At 40.2% G+C, this 16,818-nt stretch overlaps 1 protein-coding gene across 4 annotated transcripts in view; it reads right to left on the reverse strand.

Annotated features, from left to right (window-relative positions):
- The window catches only part of LOC121608742 (arf-GAP with Rho-GAP domain, ANK repeat and PH domain-containing protein 1-like), a 52,223-nt gene that overhangs the window by 18,983 nt on the left and 16,422 nt on the right, over positions 1-16,818 (reverse strand). For all 4 annotated transcript variants that reach the window (XM_041940069.1, XM_041940067.1, XM_041940068.1 and 1 more), the window contains 11 exons: positions 15,342-15,430; positions 15,176-15,258; positions 13,728-13,880; positions 13,247-13,316; positions 11,945-12,065; positions 11,672-11,856; positions 11,125-11,231; positions 10,070-10,269; positions 9,633-9,718; positions 9,029-9,211; positions 587-761 (listed from right to left, as the gene is read on the reverse strand). In XM_041940069.1, the coding sequence (XP_041796003.1) occupies positions 587-761; positions 9,029-9,211; positions 9,633-9,718; positions 10,070-10,269; positions 11,125-11,231; positions 11,672-11,856; positions 11,945-12,065; positions 13,247-13,316; positions 13,728-13,880; positions 15,176-15,258; positions 15,342-15,430 (1,452 nt within the window). The remainder of the gene's footprint in view (positions 1-586; positions 762-9,028; positions 9,212-9,632; positions 9,719-10,069; positions 10,270-11,124; positions 11,232-11,671; positions 11,857-11,944; positions 12,066-13,246; positions 13,317-13,727; positions 13,881-15,175; positions 15,259-15,341; positions 15,431-16,818) is intronic.

Consider the following 16,818-nt stretch of genomic DNA (forward strand, 5'->3'; position numbering starts at 1 on the left):
AAAGGGCCGTGTGGCTGCAGGTTTTCGTTCCAACCAAGGAGGAGCACACCAGGCCAGCCAATCAACATCAAGGGATCACTGAGTTATCAGCTGAAGACTGAGCTCAGCTAATTAAGCTGGTGTGCTCCTCCTTGGTTGGAACGAAAACCTGCAGCCACACGGCCCTTTATGGAATAGTTTGGACATGCCTGTAGTAAAGTAAGGGGAAAATGGTAAACACACAAAACACCTGGGTATAAAAAGAATGTATGCTTGGTTATTTAACATTTTGAAATGTCATTACTGCTTAAAAACAAATGGTACAATAGTGGCACACGATACAAGAATATGCATTCAGCTGTCCACACAATCATTTTGACAGTGTTATTATCACACAGCCAGACAAAATAGACACTATCAGGCCTACAGCACATGTAAAGCATATTTACATTTATTATTCATGTCAAGTGGACATGGATACAATCTGACTATCTGTCGCATATCACTGATAAACAATTTCATGAAAACTCTCCTCAACCCCTATGTCAGCATTGCTAAAAACAAAGATGCTTTGATGTGACCTTGAGCATGCAAAGTTATACTGTACCTGTGTTTAGATTAAGGCTAATTAACTCCGCCTGTAAGGGTTGTGAGTGTGCGTTGGCCAGGGAGAGAGGGGAAGGCCAACTTGCCATACCAGTTGAACAATTTACATCTGCGCCGCAGAAAATCAGTCTTACTGTCTCCAGCACATCACTGCTCTGCACATTTATACAGAGAGCCTAGGGAGAAGGAGAGAGGAAGAGAAAATCAAAACACAAAAGACACACACTATAAGAATACTATTTGGATAGGATTTGTAATATTATTGTCGTGCTACTAAATCTCAGTCTGGTAGGATCAAGATTCACACCCAAGATTAGTGTCACCAATTCCGTATCTGTCCAAATGTGAACTACGGTCACAATCTCCCCGTCTGAGTTGTGGTGCTGTTGCATAATTTTCTCCTATGAGACATTTGTGTGAAAATTGGTCATAGTGTATTAATTCAAATGTACGCTTGCGCCAAATTTGAAGAAATTCCCTGCAGGAGATCCTGAGATATGTCATTCACGAGAATGGGATGAACGTACAGCAACCAGAAGACATAATGCCTCTGGGAACAGCTGACTGAGGTGTGGAGGCACAGAGATGAGTAAGAATACCAAACTGATAATAAACTGATGACTTTTGTAAGAGGGTCCAGCAGCTGCTGACCTGGCTTTATTCATGTCATGTGACCCTGTGTCAGCTTTGTTTCAAAGGAAACAGCTGAGGTCAAACTCAGTGTGTCTGTGTAGGCAGGCTTTCAAACGTGCAGCAGGCCCCCTACTTTTCCAGAGCCAGCAACTTTTACTTAGAAATGAAAGCAAAATACACTGCATGGTAAATTAAAAACTCAAGTAAATCTTTGTGAGATTTACATGACCTGTGGAGGTTATTATTATTATAAAACTACTACCAGAATATCCTCAAGTGTTGCAAGCCTTGTGCCAATTGTTGAGTGCTCTCCAAATCCACTGATTGCACCTTTAATAAGAAAGCAACCTGGAGCCATTTTACTGTGATTAGTCTGTAAGTCCCAAGGAACCTTTTGCTTCATTTCAGAGGATAGCTGGAGAAATTACTGACTGGCACTGATCTGAGAGGTAAGGAAAAGCTAACTGGTCTGAGATTTGATTAATTGCTGTAATTCAGTGGTATTGACATGTTACATTTATTTTTTTATTCTCTATTTTACTGAAGGAACTGTTGAAGCATTTCCAATATTTACATTGGATCCTTATGGACTAATTACAACCTTTGAATGTTTAGCATGAAGCCATGTGACCAAAAACAATAGTTAAGAAATGCAGACAGATTTGGTGGGTGACAAAAATCTTACAAGATATATCTTACAAAAACAATCATTTCTTGAAAGCTAAAAACAAACAGATACATTTGTCAAAAGAGGAAATATTTCCACAGCACGCAACTTTTTATTTCCCAGAAATGGATCATCATTGTCATTTGGAGGTTTATTATATAAACCTGATGATGTTGTCTTTAGACTGCAGCTCTACCGCAAAGCAACAGAGTAACACATTTTGTCCAAATAAAGTAAACTCAAACACTGTTTTTACAGCTGAGGAACTCTCAAACTCAGACACACACACAGACACACACACACAGACACACAGACACACAGACACACAGACACACACACACACACACACACACACACACACACACACACACACACACACACACACACACGTCTGTGAAGACAAGTCTGTCTTCTGTTAAAACCAATAAGCTCTTTTGGATCTGATTGAGAAATTCCACAGCACTCTGTCACACATTCAGACAGAACCCCTCCTCTATTTAAGCACTGCTGAGCCTCTGCACACTCACATACAGACAAACAAACCAATTAACAAAGATTAAAATTGCACAAGAGACCCCTACACACACACACACACACACACACACACACACACACACACAAGACAGAGACAAACTGCATTTCTTTGTCTCACACACCACTGAAGACATCTGAACCAAAAGCTTGTAGTCAACCATTTGAAGTAGAACACATCCACTCCAATAATCTCATCATACGGGCCACGTGAGGACCACAATAGTGCTGGTACTGTATAGACAGCTTGTTAATGTTATTTCAAGTTTCAAGTCTGTTACTTCAGTGGCTCCAACAGTCTCCCATAGTTTTCATTTATATATGAAGCAAATGATACAGGTACTATGTTCAGGTAGACTTCACTATACATGTTATGGCTAAAAATTACCAGTGAACTCTGATAAGCAGAAGTATTAAAAAAAATAAAAAAACGTAGGAGGATGTTAAGAATGATCTGGAGTAATGTGGACATGATCTGCCTACTCGAGTTGTGAATGCTGAGAGTTGAGAGTCATTCAAATGTATTAATAATTGTCTCTATTCCTTTCTTCTTAAATTTCCCTAAGTCATAAACTAAAACACTTAAAAAAACATTGACTTACATCAGATAACAGACAGTATTTACAAACATAACTGATAACAATCTGCCTTATCTTGGCGGGTACCTGAAAAAGGCTGGCTGTCGATTTGCTTCGCCTCACTCTGTGACTGTTTGGTTTGTGTTTTAATAGAGCTTATTGCCTTACATGTTATCAAAATGGAGGGGAATGTGGACAAAAATGCAGTCTTCCTTTGAAAACCTTTGAATAGGAGCAGATACAGTAAATGAGTCGTATCTATGATCAGGATTGAAGGAGGAAAACAAATCCAACTACAGTTACAGGGAACAATAAGAAAACAGAGGTGAGAGAGTTCAAAAGATTTAATTCAGAGTCTGAAAACTTACAAGTAGCAGCAGAACTAGTTTAACTATATTTCTCAGTAGCATGGTGGTAGTATCTCTGTTTTGTGAGTCAAACAGCTGTTCAGTCGCTTGGCTCTTTTATTGATCAAGTAGTGCAACAACATCCACAAAAGCTACACTTTCCCAAGCATTTCTGAGGCTTAAACACAGTGGAGCTCTCTGCTGCAGTTTGAAATGAAACTGCTGAGGTTCAGTGAGTGACGGCACCGCCATACACAGACTGTAGCCAGCAGGAGCACTTTCCTATGAATGTCATATCGTACCAATCCTTGGGCTGTTTGCTACATCTCTGCCGCAGCGGAATACAGACAGGCAACCATGAGTTGACTTGATGGAAAGATGACAGAGGGCGAAACAACAGAGAGACATTATGTGTTCAGGTGCTTACTGTGCAAGCCCAAGGAAGCAGTGCTGTCAACTTTCAAGACATCTAACACAAATTTAACAACACACAAACACATATGACCATAGAGACACTATCAGCCCCTGCTATTTATTATATGGAGCACATGTTTTTGTTGTTTGTTTGTGTGGCCGAACTGGGTTTGGAGCAGAGAGAGCAGAGAGTACAGCTTATTGTTTACAACTTTACTACAAATTTTTTTGATGTCCTATCTGTTTGACTGACAGTTTTATTGATCTACACTTGAGGTGAGTCAATGGTAAAAAAAAAAAAAAAAAAAAAAAACTTCTATGTTGTAACTCCTGCCATAGTGTAGTGAAGCTTCATTTAATGCAAGTAGCTTGGCCAACACTGATTGTTTGTCTCCTGTATTCTTCCACTCTCTTCTTGTTGTCATCCATTTGTCATTTCATTCACTTCCCTGCAAACTCCTTTATCCCCATGAGAAAGAACTGAACTCATGAGTGGCTTTTCACCATGAATTCATGCCTGCTGTCATTCATAGTCACTGGGGCTATAATAGGAAATGGCTGCCAATTCGCTGACTCCCATTACATCCACTTAAACCATCACATTGACCTGACCATCATGTTTATCTGTACTGGCTGTCGTTACAAGCCAGAAAAGTCAATACTTCAGATGAACCCTTGCTGGCTAACTTTAGCCACCGTGCTACAGGTCAAGCCATATCATGATATACTGCCATTTGACCACATAACGCAGGTCAGAAACAGTACTTTGCTGCAAGTACAGATCAGTGGAGTGCAGTGTTTTGTGTTGACACTTTCCTGAGCCTAATGACTGTGTGTGTGTTCCAGTAATAAAGAACAAAACTAGCCCCCCTCCCATGTGGACACACATGTAAAAGCTATGTCGTGTATGTAGGTCAGTGTCCTGCAATGTATCAATAGCCAACCATGTGCCTTCTGACCAAGAGAAGCTAGCAAATCACAACAAAGTACAAGGAGGAAATGGGTTTGAGTGTTTGAGGACCTCACGCCCTCCAACATCTGCTGCCTATGAAACAGGGAGTAATGTAATAACACGCACATACACAAAGAGAGAGAGAAGAGAAGGGAATTCAAGAATCTTCCCCCAGTCTCCCCAGAGAGAGAGAGATTTTATCTGGGTGTGTCTGAAATCACAGGCCTCCATCTGGCCTTTGCAGTTATATGGGACAGAATTGGAGGAAAAGAAAGATGAGAGGCACAGAAGAAAGAAAAATATTGTGAAAGGAAGATGAAAGCATTTTAGTGAGGTACATTAATCAGAGACTGATTGTACTTGGCTACAAACTCAACACAATATACTCAGGCCCCCTAAGTACAGACAAAAAACACATGCAGTCCACTCTCCTTGTCCATTTTAGTGTATACTGAACTTCCAACCAAAGATACATACACATTTATATATGTGTGTATGCACATACATATATCAAATCCAGATGAGAAACAGCAGTTATCCACATATGTTCCATCATTACCTCACCAGGGACAGTTTACACAGACGGAGATGGAGGAGGAGGAGGGGATGAAAATCCAGACGGATGAAAAAGGGGACGAGAAGAGAAGAATGAATATGACATGGAGGAAAAACAGTAAGACTGAGGCCCACAGAAAAAGATGAACAAAGACACAGGAAAAGAAAAGCTCAGGGAAACAAACAAGAAAGCAGATCCCATCTCCTTGTACAACTGAAAATGATTTATGACCTAAAATCCTGCACTGTGAATGAGGAGATGAGAGGACTTAATTGGAGAAGGGAGGAAAGATGAGACAAAAGAGTGAGCAGCAGGGAATGCACAGACAGGGTAAGAGAGACTGAGCTTCTCTTCTATGGAAGCCACTTTCTACAACTATAAAAGCACAAAAACAAGCCTATTAAGAGTTTTTACTGCTGCCTCTCAGCTATGTCACTTTGCTATAATAAGTGCCAGTAAAATACTGATTGTCACCAGCATGCAGTCAACACAGGCACAAGCTCAAGAAAACTTTGATCAGTCTTTGGTAGGGGTTGTCCAGGCAGGAACATAGAAACTCATCCACTGGCAACATTTTATGTTCAAAACACAACTCATTAATCTAATGTGGCATCCAGTTTTACAGTCTTTAGGAACAGGTAGCTTTATTTTAAGAAATGCAGCAAAAATGCACAAGAGTACACAACTGTCCCTCACTCAAACCTGCCACACAGTCTCAAACTGCCAACACTTCTTTGTGTTTGATAATGCAACGCCATACTGTACATTTTTCTGTCAAACATCTTTTCATGGTCCACCCAGTGTTCTTCGGCTTCTTTGCTCTCTCGCAAACACATACACAAAACCACCAATTAAGTATTTCTAATACATCAGTCAAAACACTGCAAAACATGAATCGTGACAAGCTAGTGCAAAGGAGGGAAGACAGAGAGCAAGAGGCAAAGAGAGAGGCTTAAAGCAAAGCAAGAGGGGACAGAATGAGAGAGACAATGATGTCCATTGACAGAGGTGAGCCCATCATCTAACTCTAACCGAGCACACAGACAGAACACACACACGCACACACACACACACACAGAAAGTAACAGACCAAAAATGCAAAAAAGGCACACTCAACATGCCTACACACACATTAATATGCATGTTAACATGTCTCAGCCCACTCCAGTGAAAAACAGGCACACAGACGCACAATAAGTCTAATGTGCTCACTAGCATAGAGCTACAGTACAGAGGTCCTTACAGCCTGGAGACAAAACTATGCCCCATAAGCACATTCAGATACGGGTATGTTCAGCTGCACTGAAATGACACACTGTTATAGATCCAAAGTCCACTGACACACATTCCTATACTCGCACTAACCTAACCTCATTAAAACACTCATTCACACTCACATTCTTCACAGAAATACTCAACAAGATCACAGATACAGACACAACACACTTTCACTACCCTCTCATACTGCCCTCCAGCACACAACCCTACCTTTACGTTTTCAGTTCCTTTCAATCACTCCTCTGTTTAAATGTCAGTCGACACTGACACGCACACAAAGTTGCAAAAGCAAAAAACTAGACCTAGTTTGTGGTGCTTAAGTCTGGCAGAAAGTTAGACGAATATAGGCCACTTACAAATAAGAAAAAGAGCCAGAGTGAAGAGATCAACTTTCCTCTGCAGTCCCAGCCAAACAATGAGGGGGAGAGGTGGAGAAGAGAGGGGGAGGCGGGGTTAGAGCACATTCCAGCTTAAGCAGTGAGTAATGATGTCACATTCAGAAAAAAAGAAAAACAAAGAAGCAAGGAAACAAAGAAGAGGACATAAAAAGCCAGGACTGATAAACAAGCTTGAATGTGGCCCAAGACACTCATGTACTCAAACTTCTTTCTCCCTTTCAGACTCACATGTACTGTCTAATATTTCTTAAGACACACCCAAGTGGAAAGAGAAGCAACGTAGAGCTGAGGAACTTCAAGTATTTGATCCTGGAGGGAGAAGGACAGGTCGAACAGCACTAATGACAGTGAATACAGTATCCGTTTGAAATGAGGGGAAGTTCTGCACTCAAAAAGACAGAAAACTGAAGACAATCCAGAGAGATAACATTCTCAAGAGATGGCCTGAGAATGAAAACAGTCACAGGAAAAAGAGATGGCCATCACAGAGGAGGACTGAATAAAGAGAGGAGGACTAGCAACTGAACAAAACCACTTTAAATCAAAACAAGAAGCAACTGGTGTTTGTGTTTGAGACAAGAAAACTTCCTTTATCTCCTTCTGCACATCCCAAACATAGTGATTCACACAGAAAAAAAACAGACAGAAACATACACACAGACAAGCTTGAATGCTTGTGGGAGGAAAAATAGAACTCACAGTCAGGTGCTAAATGTGACTCACTCACACACTCAGCGTGTCTGTGAGCAGTCCGCATTGTTTGCGGTAAGTGGGTTAAGCAGCTAATGAGTGGCCAAGTCGGGTCTGAAACACCAAGACCTTCGCCGCACACAGTGGAGCACAGTAGGGCAGAGTAGAAAACCCTGTACTCTAGCCATTCTCAAACCAAATGTCCGACTTCTGATGTTTACTTACCAGCGTTATCATGCTGAGAGGCACAGCCAGGTGTACGTTATATCTGAGCTTCCACTGACAAGGACAGATACCCTGAGAGCTGCTGTCAAGAGGTACTGCAATTCCTAGACTTCACTGCAAAGTCTCCCCTACATTGACACTGTTGACTCAGAAGTAATCCAGGAACTAGTTAGCCTGAAACCTGCATTAATATCACGCTGTCTTTATTTCATTTAGCTTGACTCTGAATGTCAGTTATTAAGATTATTGCAATTGGCAGATTGTGCTTTACACACTGGATTCAATAAGGGATTTAGACAGCTTTTGCAATCCAGGAACCTCCGTTTCACTCCAACTGCACCGAGTTCAACTCAGTCCCTTGAATGCCCCACTTTAGGACAAAGTGACAAATGCAGCTTGCCTGAATCAGCCAGCTGGGAAAGGAGAAAAACATTAACCACTGCTTAGACTGGCTACTTTCTAGCCACTGAATGCAGAGATGTGTAACAACATACATGCCATTTCAGAATTTTAAAGATGAGCTGGCTGTGTGCATGACATTTGCTTAAAAATATTAAATGCTCTCCTTTAGTATGATATAGGATTCAACTGGGCACTTTCTTCTTTTTAATTGGTGTCAGGTCAGTACAAGAGTGAACTCTGAAAGGACTAAAACAGAATCTATAGTCGCTCCTTGGATTTCTTGTTAATCTTACTCATGGTCTGAGTAGTACGCATGCAGATATGCAGTGCATGGTGTGTGTGTGTGTGTATACCTGTCCACATGCAAAATCCAGTCAAAACTAAGCCTGTGACCCTCCATGACACATATACCTACAGGTGCTAAAAAGAAGCTTAGGTGCAGTGTATTGTGAGGCAAAAGCAACAGCAATGCTACATTCAGCGGAAACGGTACTTGAAAGCGAACAAGTAAATGAAGTCACCATGATAGGTTTAAAAGACAGTTTAGTCATGGTGGTTTGCTACACCAACCATCTCAATTGCCTCGAAATCTTCCCTGTGTATGAAAGCCTTTCTTTCCAAAGATACTGTATGTTGACCAACACTGACTGAGAACTTCCCATGTAGTTTTGTATATTAAATCTATCTAAACAAATACGGTGTGTAGATTCAAATCCAAGCATAAGAGTAACACTGACAAAAGCACACAATAAAAACGGTGATTTCAACTTACACTGTTGAGCTCTCCCTGGTTTCCATATAGAGGATGGTATTTCCTGTATTTGCCTTGGCGGTATTTGTTGGTGATGAAGCACCGTCTCTTTTCACTGCAGCTAGAGGGTGTCAAATCTTCACTTGGCGGGATGTGAGCTGCCCAGAAACTGTTTACCCGCTCGTTGCCCATCAACAGGAACAGCTGCATCACAGGTAGGGTGTAGGAGAAGTATTTCCACATTAAGAAGGATGTGAAGCATGCATGACCAACAACACACAGTGTGCCATTTATTAGGGATGCAATTATTTAATATTACAATTTTCATTGCTTACCTTAAGTGCGTTATCTAACCTTAAGTGTGTTAATTAATATAATGGAACCCATTACAACACCACCACTACCTACTGTCACAGGTTTCCAATGCCCAGACACAGCATCAAAAAAAACCCTTGACATTCTAGGCTCCACAACAAGTGACTGCAAGGCAATTGATGTGTGTCCTGCTAGACATGTGTACCTAACAAACACTAAAATGGTGGAATTGGGTCATGAAGGTTTGCTAAAAATTTCTTCTTTGAAGACATTTTTCATAAATCTTTATGTAGATTTTCTGTGTGTGTACCTGTATTAGCTCTTCTGTCCAGACTTTCCTGTCCATCTTCAGACTACGAACCTTTGAGATGCTAGGACCCAGTCCTCTGTGCTCTCCTGAAACACACACACACGCGACAAATTACATCCTGCCCAGGTAATAGTACTTTGAAATTCTACAACATGTTCGCCACAACCACTCTAAAAACAGTTGTTACACCATGATAATTGATATTAGGCTTCCTTATCACTGTCATTGCAAAATAAAGCAAAAAAATGGTCAACAATCAATATATTCACTGTATAATTAACAACACATTTTGAAGACCTGTATGAAAATGTAAATACTGATAAACACGCTAAAACTTATTTAAACAGAAACATTTTATTTCGCTAAATGTATGAACATAGATGCACAGACCACAAACACATGACAACAAAAACACACAATAATCCAAACACACAAACCTGCACATCGTTTGCAGACCACCACACACAAGTTGATGGAAGCCCATTCCGGCTTGGGGGCCCCGCAGTCAGCACAGAGACTGTTGCTAGGCTCCGCCCAGATCCGCTCTGCCACCTCCCTATTCGACAAGGCCTCACCTATCGCATCCCGCATGGCGTCCACCCACTGCTCTCGCAGCTGCTCTGACTCTGCGATGAAACTGCGGAGGAAAACAAACACACGGCCGAGTGTTAAGGCCGACATGATGGTGTCGGTAACAACTACCAAGTGACAGAGAAGAGAAAGCCTATGTGTCTGCTCTGTGTGTGTGCTTCCTTCTGCTCATGAGCCCACTGAGTGCTGACTCTTACTCGGCTCTTGTTTTGCTAAATATACTTGAGTCAAAGACTGGAAATTGTACAAACACATACACACACATAGGCTTGACACAGACTTGCATGTCTGTATGCTTCCTCTTCTCGTTGGTCATTCTGTCCTTAAAATACATTTCCACATGCTTCTCAAACGACTGAAGTCGCAAAAATGCACACTTCGAGACGCACACTGACACACAGTCCCAAATCTTATACAAATACACAAGCCTTTTCAGATTTCCCCATCCTGTCAAGCTGAGCTCTTGCACTGCAGACTGTGCACTGTAAGCCAAGAGACCACACACACCACACCAACACATACACTTGTGCACACACATCTCCTTCACTCCTCTTCACACAAACACATTCACACAAAGGGCTTTTTACATTCTCAAAAGACATCCAGCTGAGGACTCAGATAGATATATAGATAGCTGGACCGTGGGAGTTCTCATTAAAATAACATGATCTAATTTCCCGAAAGTATCCTTGCACCAAGACCAACTCAGCCTGATTTACAATGAAGAATGATTACATTTGCACTTAAATCTTTATGGGAAATCATAAAGCCATTGCTGAAATGTAAAAACTAATAACTATGTACATCACATACATCTACAGTATCTGCATGCACAGGACACTTACAGAAAATAAACACAGGTCAAATGTTTACTGAATGCATTTCTGTGTACATGCAGTACCTGAATATGCGGTATGGTGTGGTGAGATCAAAGCTACGACGATCTGTGTCTTTCACATTTCCTACATTCATCTCAATAGATGTGATGCCCACTCCTATACGATAATCCTGGAAGAGTGAGAAAAGAACATTGTTGTTTTCACTGGGTGAGTGGCTCAAGTTTTTTTTTAAACATCACTTAAAATAGCTACACTATATGAACTTTAACTGTTTCTTGTGATGTGGAGTAGGCTGAAATAATCTCAACTAGTTTATTTACATTCACATTTAGAGGAAGCTGTTAGATTTGACATCTTGTTAAGCTAAACCGAAAAGGCAGACATGTACATTATATTTACAATGGCCAATGTCAATTATGAATCATCAGATGAGCTTTAATAACTCAATATTACACTATTTCAGTGCAGTTTTCAGTATTTAATACTCAAATTCCTTACTCATACTCTTTTTCCAAATAAAGACAACAAAATACACAACAATCTACAATAAATGTATCTGAAATTTTTTTAACACGCTCATCCCTGCAAAAACACACAGAGGATCCTTACCTCCATGTTTTTGTAGAGGAAGACTTTATCAGAGGCAACAACAGTATATAGTTTGGAGCGCAACCCTCTGAGTTCCAGATAGCCCTGGTAGTCTGGGGTCAAAGGTGACCTAAAACTTGTGGTGCTGTGTGGATGGCGCCCCCTGGTGCAGTCCTGCAGTACAGTCACCCAGTCGTTTCTCTCAGCTGGATGGATTGAATTGTAAAAAGTGAGATATGTCACTCTTTTATGTGTGTAAGCACACACACAGATGGCCAGACAAAAAAGACAGACCTTCACTTTCAGCCCTGAAGATAAATGTTCGGTTGTTTGTGACGACCTCAAACTTCAGCTCTCCCGCACAGGACACGTTTGTGATGAAGGCAGTGGAGATGATCCCCTTTGAGTACACCTCCTATAACACACCACACACACAGCAAAAACTACGCTGTTATAAACAGATCCAATTCTAACAACAGCATGCAGGGAGTGTGTCTGTGCGTGTGTGTGTGTGAGATCGTCTTAATGCATCACTGTACCTAACCGGGAATCCAGAAGGAAATAACATTTTTTTAAAATAATTGTGGTGAAAGTTTGGCTGGTGTTGCTTTGGACTGAACAGGCTGGATGCTTCAGTGGCACTGGCATGCTGCTCGGGTCTTGCTTTCGATTTAGATTCCCAGTAGAGTTAGGGCTGTAAGCGAATATTCTAAATTTAAATTTATATACAAATCCACAAAATCTGCACATTCAATTGCGAAAATTAATATTTCATTGTGCCGAGGCTTCACTGAATACACTGCACGACTGATCTGTTGAATTAAGAGTTTATTTCAACGCTTATTTCAGACCCGTGATGGTTGTTGAAGCAGTGAAAAGATAAACCAAGAAGGTTTTGGTGAGTTTTATTTTGTTTGTTTCATGTTTGAATGACGTGTGTTTTACGATGACAAAATCACTGCTTCTGTGAATGGAGTCTGGTGGCTTTGACAAGGGCAATATAACAGCTGTTCCTGGTTAAACAAAACAGATCTTACTTGCTAATCGCTGTGGGGATCCTTTCTATAATGCTGACAGACACTTATTATCACAATCTGAACCTGTCTTTCATTCTTTTTTTTGTTTTGCTCAAACTCCTAGCGGGATCACATTGCAGCTTGTTTCGTGGCTGCAGACAGCAGCGCTCTCGTTCAGTACTGAACTTCAACATTTTTTGTCTCTATAAGTGACTTCCACACAAATACATAAAAAATAGGGTCCATATTCAGATAATGTGATGGAAAGTGAATGGAATTCCACCAGTTTCCACATTAAAGTCTTCCAGGCCACGTGGACCAGCATCAACTGGTAACTGCGCACACAACATCAGTTTCATTGATTGAAAATAAAATGCAGGTCAAACTGAAATGAGTTTATAATTCAACAACAAGGTATAGAACATTATTTTGTTATAATGCACAAAAATAGATGCTTGAATGGTTCGAACTAAAGTGTTTTTTTTTTTAGGTGGAATATTCAAATGTATTTTCTGGCCGATTTTGACAGCCCTAGTAAGAGTGACTAATGTGATGATGATATGTACATATCTGTTGTTACCTTCTCATTGTCAAAGTATCTTAGGTAGTCAACATCCAGCTTCACCCATCGTCTCTGATAATAAAGAGCCCTGTGTATGAGAACACACGCACAAACATGTATTCAAAGTGTGAAGCACATACTCCTTTTACTGTAAGGCAACAGGGACTAGGACAGAGGTTTTGCATTGTTAAACTAGGCTGTATTTTTATGTTAACATTTTTTATTACTGTTTCAGTGTGATCATTAATAGTATGCCTAATACTCAGTGCTAAGCATCTAAAAACCACCTGTATAATGTTAAAAGTAGCTTAGTTACTACTGGAATGAAAGGCATGACAAGCTCAGTTGTATTTGTTGAGGTATAAAAACATCCCAAAGAAGCCCACAGTGAAACCATACTTAGATATTTAGTATTGATGTCTTATCTAAGGTGTGAAAGATATCTACATAGAGTACATAGAGTAACCTCTGCTTGTGTGTGCATGTATCGCATTCATACCCCTGAGGTGGATTCTTGTCCAGCCAGCCCATCTTAATGACAGCAATGAGCTGAGAGTTGTCTTCTTTAGCGGCTACCGACAGTCTGCCAGAGTCTGGCAGGTAGACACTGCCTTGCAGGTTACTGAGGCCCTCGTCCTGCCAAAGGGCAGGGCTTTGGATGCACAGAAATAAGCAGGTAAACACACAAGCACACACATACAAAGAAAGAAACCTGAAATTATTTTTGGAAAGATTATCTTCTATATGTTTTCAAAGCAAATATATTTTCAAGCTATTGCAAATGGTGTAACTACCATTTAACTGAACTTTATCAGAAAGGAAACCAACAAGCATACATTCTGTGTCACCACAGACACCACTGCCTAAAGGTTTCTGCAGGACACCAAGAATAAGTTTCTGTTTGTGGTACTTTTCATCTAACTATTGACTGTCTTGACAGTTTATATAAAACAAGAGGGCAGTTACTGACTAAAACTATGCTCTAATTGATTATTTCTGCTCAACAGCTTTGCAATTGATTCCCAAACTACAAAGGCAAAAAGTATTTTTAAAACTTTCTTTTTCAAAACTTTCTGAGCAGCCGAGTCAACCTTTTCATAATGAACAAACAATTTCAGTATAACACTAACAGATGCAAAAGAACCAATATAGGTACTTACAATGACTACAAACCTTGAAGAGCTAAATAAGTCAATTCTCTACTGTAATACATTATAAAAAAGTTAATATACAGGTATACTCACCTGTGCACAGCACATACACAGTATTTGAAACCACATCAGAACTGATTTTAATCAAGCAAGTTACTCAAAAATCACCTTCCTTTTGCTCGTTCACATTAAAAACATGTACTGGTGTAAAACACTTGCTGAGGCCTGTGCCATTTCTACTGGATGAGCCTGGAAGGCCAGTATGGTTCTAACTACTGCATTACACAATGTGATCAAGCCTGTCGCGATTCACCTTTTGCCACTATTTCAGGCTTGCAAAACTTCCATGATCACATTCTACACTGAATAACAACACTCCTGACTATGAGTCAGGCCTCACTAAACTATACTAGTAAGACAAAGACTTACATTTACAGAAGATAACTGTTTCACACAGACAACTCAAGTATATTAAGTAATTAATTAAGCAGTATATTTCAAAATGATTTTAGGTTATAGTAATACAAAACACAAAGTAAATACTTATATATTCAATCACCAAAAAAAAAAACCTGAGAGCAATTGTGGGTGGGTTAAAATTAATTACTAGTAAGAACTCATAAACCACAACCTTTACACTGAAGCTATATGTGGATTACCAGGGTCAGCAATGTACTGATTACAAAAGTACAATTTGTCCTTGTGGTTGCTTCTTGTCTTTTTTCTCCCAACAGCCAAAATGTCAGTTTCGGGCCTTGTGTTAATTGTTTGTTTGTTTGTTGATTCATGGACTCACTCATCATCATCCAACAACTCTTCGTCACTGCACAAAGAACTGCTCCATCCCTTTGGCTGTCTGGGCACTTGCAGGGACATATCCTATATGAGGAGATAGCAGTCATTCACACTGTCAGGAGCAGAAGAGGAAGAAGGGTGTAAAAGAAGGAAACATTCTCACTTACCCTGTCTGGTGTGTTCATTTGACGGACACCAGGGTAAAACAAGTCTGGATCCTCGTAGTCATCAGAACTATCATCGAGTGAATCCGACCCTGAAGTAGGGAGGAGAAGATATCTTCAGATAGCTGTAAATCTGGTATGTAACTTTAAACTTTGAATTTACTTGAGTCACATGCAACCAACAGACTCAAACTCAACACATTAGCATCCTTTCTCTGAAGGTGATTGGGGCCATTCTGGGAAATATAATAAACTTCCTGTTGGATGAGAGCAAGAACAGGGAAACTGCATGCTGCTAAAAGTACATAACAGCACTGATTATACCAGTTACTCAAAAAAAATGTTTCTGGATTAGCATGTAACTGTGTTAACCTACATGAACACAGATCCTAAATGGCCTGGGAAGGACATCTGAGAGTGTTATTGAGCGCCGGTTTGTCAGTGTCACTAGTTTGTCAAGTTGAGCGAAAAATAGCAAAAAAATCAAATATCAGACAGATTCATAGTCCCTCAAGCACACGGGATAAGGTAAATAATATCTACTGAAATACAGTGGCTCATAATTGCCTGTACAACATCAGTAGCACGAACAGAGTAAAAACACTTTGGTCTTCCAGTTGAAAATATAATTTTGTGGTGATACTAGTTGAGTTGAACGATACTGAGAATCTGCTCGCAACGCTCAGCTCAAGCAAGCCTCAACCACCTACTTCATAATGCCAACCAAGAGCTAATTTGATCCAACTATTTTAAACCTGCTTTAAATGCACACTTGTGTCCTTCAAACAGAGATCTGAGAAATTAAGAATAGATCAATTCACAATGAAGAAGGAGAAGAGGAAGCTGCAGTGTTGATGACCGTTGTATTCATTTGTACTGAGTCAATATTTTCATGGTTCTCTTTTAGATTTGGTATTAGTATGAATGAAAATGCTACTTTACACGGTGAGGCTGCAGCCATGGGTCAAAATGATCTAGTGATGATCTACACATTCAGTGTGTTGAGTGAAATACTGTGCATTTCCTTAAGATTGTTGTGTAGAAATTCTGCACTAACTACAGCCCAAATGTCAAGTTGTGATGAATCTGACACGTCCAGTTTCATTCTAACTCACTGTGCTGTTTGTATACAACAGTAAAGAAGGACTGCAGAGGAGGAATACACTGAGCTTCGAGTTTCGAGTTACTTACTGAGTTTCCATGGTGAACTGCTTTACAGAGATGAATTTTGTAAAATGATGGCTGGTTTACTTGAATCAACCTGCATTAACTATTAAACTATTACACATTACTATATATTATGAAACACTGCTCTGTAGCAGATGTAGACAGGGAAGGTTTTCAAAATTAGTGTCATATGTCATAAAAAGACATTGAGAAGGTTTGATGGACTTAATGGACACACACAACGTGCTGTCTGAGAAACACTAAATGTGATCAATACTGTACAATAAAAAGCTCCATCTGATTTAAGACGTTC

The sequence above is a fragment of the Chelmon rostratus genome, chromosome 7 (assembly GCF_017976325.1).
Source record: "Chelmon rostratus isolate fCheRos1 chromosome 7, fCheRos1.pri, whole genome shotgun sequence".
NCBI classification, from domain to species: domain Eukaryota; kingdom Metazoa; phylum Chordata; class Actinopteri; order Chaetodontiformes; family Chaetodontidae; genus Chelmon; species Chelmon rostratus.